Raw genomic sequence first — 8414 nt, 5'->3', positions numbered from 1 at the left:
TATTGAATTATTTTCAGTAAATATGAAGACTCAAGACCAATGATGGGCTAAGAGGGGGGCCACCAGGGCCCGACTTGGCCTAGCCACATGGGCCACCCCTTGCTCATGTGGCACGGCTGTGTGGATGTCTGGTGGCTCCCCTCCTGACCCCCTTTTGGCCATAAGATCTCATTAACCCTTGAAAAAGTTCTACGAAATTCTCGGCACTTTTCGCCGTCGTCTGCGAAACTGAACTGAGGCGGAACACATTTTCTCTCCGACGAAGCGATTCAACTAGAAAAATTCTCTCCAGGAGAGGTAATCGAAGTTATCGTCATCACCAACACTCCATTCATCATTAGGATCATCATTTCCATCAACATCTTCACCATTACCATCTCATTTCCAATCCTAGTTCATCCATCTCTTCAATATTAGTATCAAACCTCAGATTGATTCTTGGCAGTACTTTCATGTGTTGATTACACCTTTTAGTTGATGCCGAGGAGATTTATTGGTGGAGTATTGTTATTACAGTTTGTTGGTCACTTTTTTATACCCACTGATCATGATCCATATATATAATTTCTTGTGAGTAGATTCATTAGCTCCCGAGGACATGAGATAAGTCTTATTGCTAGTAATAATGTGAAGTTGAATAATGTTTAATGCTTTGATGTTATGTTGTGTTGTTCAACCTCTAATGGTGTTATGTGAACGTCGACTACATGCCACTTCATCATTTTTGGGCCTAGATTAAGCCATTGTGGAATTAGTTAGTAGATGATGGGTTGCAGGAGTGATAGAAACAAAACAAGATTATGAATTATTTCGTGAGTTGTTTTGGATCATATTATTTAATGCTATGGTTAGATTTATTTTTAATTACTTTTCTTGTATTTGCGGATGCTCGCATGGAGAGTATGAACATAAATAGGTATTTGGTCAAGTAAGAACAGTAACTTAATGGAACTTGGTGAAAATAACTCCACAAAATTCCCATGTATCCTCAAGAGTGTCTTAGCTACTATAAGAAACACTGCCGGCTTGTCCTTATCATACATAAGAAATGGGCCACTTTCTGTACTCTATTATTTTTGTTACTATTTACCTTATGTAAATCATCCTGCTATCAAACTCACTCCTCGGGAGTGAAAACTCTTGATCTTCTTTTATTGGATATATCCGACGGTGGTGGCGTATGTGTGTTGAGTGTTGTTCCCTTCCTGGAGGCTTCGCTTTTGGAGAATCTTTAATTAATCATAGTCAATGTGTTGTCAAGGGTAGTGTTAGGTGTTGTAGCTCGTTTTTGTGTGCCGTTGATTGGGCTCGACAGGACATTTTATGGTCATGCGCTTTGTTTTTTCTTATCTTTGTCATTATTATTTGTGCTTGTGTGCATGCTCGATGGCTAGACTTATTCTCAATATTGTGTTGTTGCAGAGGGCGGTGTAATTGACATCCGCTCGATACTAATATATCGCCCTTTATAAGAAAAAAATATGCAGTCGAGATGTTAGATTATCAAACTGGTGTCCAAAACTATTTCGTATACACAAAAAAGATTCAGAAATTCACCCATACCATATTAGATCAGTTTGTAATTGTATACATAATAGCCCTAATCACAATACAATATGCGCATTAATATGCAACTCATGAACAACCTCTCTTCAAAGACAAAAGAACTGAAGAACAGTCCATGCCATCAATTTGGGACCCATCAATTTGGAATAGGATTTTTGTTCATGATACATACACAGTCCATCTACAGATTTACAGATTAGAGTTTTTACTTAGGAAGCAGCTCCACTAAGGCGCATATGCAACCCATCAAGTCCATCGCCTTGTACCCCGTCACCTCCTCCAGATCGTGCCTCAACTGCACGCGGAGGATCTGCCTGGCGAGGAACAGCGCTGATGCAGCCACGGCGGACGGCAGGATCCGTCCAACGAACCCGAAGAACGCCAACGTCAGGTTGACCAACCGAAGCGCCAGGGACCTCACGAAGAGCTCGTCTTCCCGCTGGAAGAACCTCGTGAAGTGCTCGACGAACGTGTACGCGGTTGGGCCGTCCATGACGCAGCCGAGCTCCATGACGAGCTCCCACTCCATCTCCTCGACCGCGTGCACGGTGGTCCCGAGGAACGCCTCGACGACTTCGGCGTCGAGCCTCCGCCCGCTGGATGACTGCTCGTACTTGGCCCCGAGGGAGACGGCGGCGGCCGCAACGAGTTGGAGCGCCTCGTCGTGCGCCGGCACGGGGCGCACGGACAGGACGCGGTCGAGGTAGACGACGGCGCGGCAGAGCGTGCCCTCCGGGAGGCCGCCGAGGTGGCGGGCGAAGGCGTCCATCCAGAGCACGAGCTCGGCGCGCATGGACGGGCTCATGTGGCCCTGCTGCATCTTGGACATGTAGTCGGCGTCAGGGTGCTCCCTGGGGTCCCTCTCCTTGTCCCGGAGGTCCGCGTCGACGTCGGGCTCGTAGGGATCCACGCAGTTCTGCCCTAGGTTTTTCTTGGCACCCATGACCGAAGAGAAGGGATGAACGGCCGGGACGTCGGCTTGCCGCGGGTCGTACATCGGCCTGAGCAGCATTAGCCACGCAAACAAGGGCTGGGTCGCCGGCGATTGGGGAGATGGCACTCGAGTCGTCGCCGATTGGAACGTGCAGGGAGAGCACCGTACGTGGAAGGAGCAGTGTCTGTCCAGAGCCGACGAAAAGGAAAGCGGGCTTTGGCGATCGCATATGGCGCCATGTATATATTTATCGATGGGATGCTAGTGTTCTGATCGGGTTTCGGAATTCCCGTACCGACTCGGACTTGCATTATTTCTTAATTTGCATGTTGTTACGTGGCGTCAACGTAGTCAGGTACATCAATATAGCGGATGTACATTGTCACATGAAATTAAATCCGTAAATCCGACAGCAAGTCAATCAGCAGCTTATGCGACCCTACAAGTTTCACTTTAGTTCTCCCGACTCCTGTGCGTACATGTAAATCAGCTAGCATCTAATCAAGTAAAACCAAATCTGCAAAGTTTTCATTTCTTTGAAAGAGCAATCCTGGAAGTTCAAGCATTCTCCGCATTAGCAAAAGTACCGACATGGACAGGCTAAGAGCATCTCCACATGCGCAATGCGCGGCGCGCTAAAAAACAGTATACAGCGTTGGATGAGCCAGCTTTTGCGTGCGGCGGTGCGCGGGCTCCAGCAGCCGCTGCAAAATAAAGCGCGCCTGAGCCGCTCCAGCAAACGCGCTATTTTTTTTATTGTTTGTACTACGGTTCGATACACATTTGACTTCGATAGTACAAACGATAGATAGTTCACACATAGCCTCCTCCTACGATACATAGATAGTGCATAGATAGTTCATAGCCTCCTCCTACGATAGATAGATAAAACAAAAAATTACTACTACTTGTCATCCTCCGACTCGGACTCTGCCTCGGTGATGTCCTCCTCCGACGTCTGAATGTAGGCGTCAAGGAACCGCTCGTCGTTGGAGTTCCAGGACGACGCATCTCCAAGCGAGATGTTGAATTAGCGGCCGTCCTCCGCGTTCGCCTGTCCTCGCTATAGGCGGCTCGCTCCGCCCTCCTCTCCTCCCTCTCCGCCCTCCTCTCGGCGAAGAACTGTTGCTCGTTGATGACGTCTTGCAGGAAGCGTTGGCGCCACAGCGCCACAGCTTCCTCGTCCATCTCGGCCAGGCTGAGACAATGCTCCTGCCTCCGGTTCTCGCGACGATCCTCGTCGGTGATAAGCCGCGGGGGAGGTGCCAACCCCTGCGCCCGCTCCCGCGTCGCCACGTTCGGGAAGTTCATGTCTCAAGGGGACCGCCGGAGGCGCCACGCCGCAGCGTCGTACGCGCGGGCGCTCTGCTGAGTGGTGTAGAAGGTTCCGAGGACGAGGCGCACGTCGCCGGACTGAATCTTGGCGGAGTAGGTGCCGGACGGGCGCACGCGGACGCCACGTTAGCCAAAAACTCCCCAGCGGCACGGCGGCATGGTGGCATGGTGGTGGCGTGTCGGCGGCGAGGCGAGAAAGCGGTAGAGGGAGCGAGAAGAGAGCGGCAGAGGGCGCTGCATTTTATAGGCGCGCCGGACGCAGCGCGCCAAATCTAGCGCGACCGCCCGTATTTTCCCGCACGCAGGATTTCTCCGCTTTCGCTGGAGCGCACGAAATCATCCCGCGTGCGCTAATATCTCCTTTTACCGCGCGTGTGCATTTTTTGCAGCCACGGTTGGAGATGCTCTAAAGCACTAAATTACATCACAAAATTTTCACCAAACTGCCAATAGAACTAATGCCAAATTGCTTGCAGAACACATAATTACGACAGTCCCTTGGGACGAAGATTTCAGGGATGTGGCGCATCTGATCTTCAAAAGACTAAATTGGTCATCAGGTGTCATTCCAGCGGAAGAGCTTCGCTCATTTCCAGGCTCTGAGGGTGAAAATAATCTAGTAATAGTACAACCTGCCACCACAACAAGAACACCGTTTATGCAGCGCCATCCCAACAGGCATAAAGCAGACGGAACAAAATATACCGTGCAGACTGACAACCATATAACTAAAATTATAAAGGTAAGAAAAGGAAAGATGAAGCACGAGCATAGAGCAACGGCTAGTGATGAGAGCAACTCCTTCGTCAAGCGCGGCGGCACGGCGCTGGCAGCATGGCCTCCCTGGCCTCGGCTGCAGCATTTTGCATCTTCCCCTGATGTATCGCGCCGTCGCCGCCACTGCACATCATGGGAGAGTCAAGGTGACAGGGATGGAAGGGACAGCCGTGCCGCAGAGACCTTGAGACAATGGGTACACGAGGGACAGCCGGCGCCGAAGAGGTCTTAAGCTGGTTTCGCATGACGCCGGCTCAGATCTAGAGAGGGAGAGTCGCGAGAGGGTGCTGTGCAAGTCGAGGGAGAGAAAAAGCTGTTCCCGCAAAGTCATTTTGCGCGGTTAGGTCATGTACCAGGAAACCTGATGCCGTCCACATTTTTTTGAGATTCGTGAGACGGTATGGCCCACCTAGATGTATAGCACTATTATATTTTTTGTATTTTTATTTTTAATCAAATCAGTGGTAGCATAATGGACCCCAAAGTATATATATTTTTGTTCATTTTTGGAACTTTTTATATATTTGGACTCCTGGCGTCAAGAACTTTAAAACCAGACCAATTTTGGATATATTTCAAACACATTAATTTTTTAAGTTTCACATTTCATACGTGAAATAAACCCATTTCACTTGAAAAATCTGAACCTAACCTATTTCACTAGAAATATGTAACATTTTTCACATAAATGTATTAAACCCAAATATGAAACTCAAGTGTCAACTTGTGAAACTAATCATTTGGAAGTGTTTAACATTTTCATTTCAAAAGAGTAAAATAAGTTATTTCATAATGTGCAATTGAAATAGATGTGATTTTTATGGAAGAAGCCAGTGAAAAGTATTGAAAGTAAAAAAAATGTGAAACTAAAATCTCAACTTGTGAAATTGAAAATTATGAAATGTGTAAGGATTTACTTCCAAAGAGCGAAATATGCTTTTTCAATATTGTGAAATTAAAATAGGTATAATTTTTGTGAAAGAAGCTAGTGCAAATCGAAAATGTAGGTTCCGAAAGTGAGAAAATGTGAAACTGGATGTCAACATGTGAAATTGAAAATTTTAAAATGTGTAATGATTTATTTTAAAAGAATGAAATACGCTTTTTCCATAATGTGAAACTGAAATAAATGTGATTTTTGGAAAACAAACCAGTGAAAAGTGAAATGTAGGTTCTGAAAGTAAAAGGCAATATGAAACTGAAATGTCAACTTGTAAAACTGATTATTTCAAAATGTGTAACATTTTTTTAAAGAGTGAAATGCGTTATTTGACAATTGTGGAACTGAAATATAGGTGGCTTTTGTGAAATGCGGCTTTAAAAAAATATGAAATTAAAATAGATGCGATTTTTATGAAACAAGCCAGTAAAAAGTGAAATGTGGGTTCTGAAATGAAAATAATATGTAACTAAAATGTTAAGTTAGGAAAATGATTATTTAAAAATGTGTAATAGTTTATTTCAAAGAGAGAAATATTTTATTCCAAAATGTGGAATTGAAACACATATCATTTTTAGGAAGCAAGCTTATGAAAAGTGAAATGTGGGTTCTGAAAATGAAAACAATATGAAACCGTGATGTCGTCTTACGGAACTGATTATTTTTTAAATGTGTAACTATTTATTTCAGAAGATTGAAATATTTTTTTCCAAAAATGTAATATTGAAATATATATGATTTATGTGTTATATGTTTCATGAATTTTAAACCTGTTTAAAATGTATCCAAAATCGGTCTTGTTTAAAGGTCTTTGCGACAGGAGTTCAAATATATATAAAGTTTTGGAATCGAATTTTTTGGTTTATGAGATACGGATGATTTAAGTTACTAAAGGTGAAATAAATGGATGGATTAGTTTGGAAGAGAGAAGAGAGAGAATGGCAGCACATGCATGCAAACCCTATACCATCGGACTAAAAGACCTCGCGTACCGTATTGACATGATTGATAGTTGTGTATTCTCAAAGCAAAATGATTAGCTTTTTATATTGCACAGTGCTGCACTAATCTTTAGACAGGACAAGCGGCTAGCGATCTGCCGCTAGGTGCCGGAACCGCTCAATTTTCCGCTTCAAAGTCGTTCCGCGTGGTCCACTCTTTTTCAAGGATCTGCTCAGTTCGGGAATATGGAAGAATATGCCGTTCCTAGAACCGGTGGGTTCTTGTTCCTGCGACGAACCAAACGCCAGAATGGTCTGTGGGGATGGGTCCGGCCCATTATGTTTCATCCGGTGACAAAAACCAAACACACCCTTACACTTATCAAAATTTAGGACCCATATCACACGTGCAGTAGAATGAATGACAACGAAGGTTGGACTTAATTTTAAGTTCTATCGTGTAACTAATTAAATTCCTATAAACATCCCCATAAAGAATACGGTTTTTGTTCATCCATGATACATGCATCAATCGCATCTAATTACATTGTTTGGATTAGGGTTAAAAAATAACGACATCTGCAAAGGCGCATCGATCGCACACACAGTTCATCCATGGCCTTGTAGCACGTCATTTACAGATTAGAGATTTTTCGTAGGAAGCAGCTTCTCTAATGCGCATATGCAACCCATCAAGTCCACTGCCTTGTACCCCGTCACCTCCTCCAGCAGATTGTGGCTCACCGGCACGCCGAGGGTCTGCCTTGCGAGGAACAGCGCCGATGCAGCCATGGCGGACGGAAAGATCCGTCCAACGAACCCGAAAAACCCCAACGTCAGGTTGACCAACCGAAGCGCCAGGGATCTCACCAAGAGCTCGTCCTCCCGCTCGAAGAACCTCGTAGAGTGGTCGACCAAGGTGTACGCGGTCGGGCCGTCCATGGCGCAGCTGAGATCCATGAAGAGCTCCCACTCCATCTCCTCCACCACGTGCATGGTGGTCCCGAGGAACGCCTCGACGACTTGGGCGTCGAGCCTCCGCCCGCTGGAGGACTGCTCGTGCTTGGCGCATAGCCGAGGGAGACGGCGGCGGCGTCCACGAATTGGAGCGCCTCGTCGTGGGCCGGCACGGGGCGCACAGACAGGACGCGGTCGAGGTAGGCGACGGTGCGGCAGAGCGTGCCATCCGGGAGGCCACCGAGGTGGCGGGCGAAGGCGTTCATCCAGAGCACGAGCTCGGCGCGCATGGACGGGCTTATGTGGCCCTGCTGCATCTTGGACATGTAGTCGGCGGCAGGGTGCTCCCTGGGGTTCCTCTCCTTGGCCCGGAGTTCGGCGTCGACGTCGGGCTCGTAGGGATCCGCGCACTTGAGCCCCAGGTTTTCTCGTCGGGCGCTCATGACCCAAGAGACGGGATGAACGGCCGGGACGGCGGCTTGTCGAGGGTCGTTCATCGGCTGGAGCAGCATTGTCCACGCACCGAGGGCTAGGTCGCCGGCGATTGGGGAGATGGCAGTCGATCGAGTCGTCGCCGATCGGAACGTGCAAGAAGGACCGAAGAAGCAGTGTCTGTCAGCAGGCGACGAAAGAGAAGCGGGCTTTGGCGATCGCATTGCGCCATGTATATATAATAGATGGAATTCGGGTGCTCTGACCGGGTTTGACACCCATTTAGTTTTGAAATTAAGGTACCGACTCTGACTTGCATTATTTCTTAATTTCTGTCCTTATTACTTTGCAGGTTGTTACGTGGCGTCAACGCGTACTCAGGTACATCAATATAGCGGGTGTTTGTGCAGACATTTTAGCATCTATAGTCGACGTAATTGCAGCAAGTCCACATGTCACGCAACTTGGTCTTTCAGTTGTATTTCTATCTGTCTACTCTACTTCCATACTTCAACAAATACTGAATCAGAGA

At 46.8% G+C, this 8414-nt stretch overlaps 1 protein-coding gene and 1 pseudogene across 1 annotated transcript; both read right to left on the bottom strand.

The window, feature by feature from the left end:
- Window positions 1–1771: 1771 nt before the first annotated feature.
- LOC119310494 (putative cyclin-F1-1) lies at window positions 1772–2578 on the bottom strand. The gene has a single exon (XM_037586232.1). It carries the CDS (start codon window positions 2576–2578, stop codon window positions 1772–1774), a length of 807 nt encoding a protein of 268 aa, XP_037442129.1.
- Window positions 2579–7135: 4557 nt separating this feature from the next.
- On the bottom strand, window positions 7136–7962 carry LOC119310155 (annotated as a pseudogene).
- Between the last annotated feature and the right edge of the window lie 452 nt (window positions 7963–8414).

The sequence above is a fragment of the Triticum dicoccoides genome, chromosome 5B (assembly GCF_002162155.2).
Source record: "Triticum dicoccoides isolate Atlit2015 ecotype Zavitan chromosome 5B, WEW_v2.0, whole genome shotgun sequence".
Lineage (NCBI taxonomy): Eukaryota > Viridiplantae > Streptophyta > Magnoliopsida > Poales > Poaceae > Triticum > Triticum dicoccoides.
Note: the sequence above shows the minus strand (reverse complement) of the source record. Positions and strands in the feature narration are given on the sequence as shown.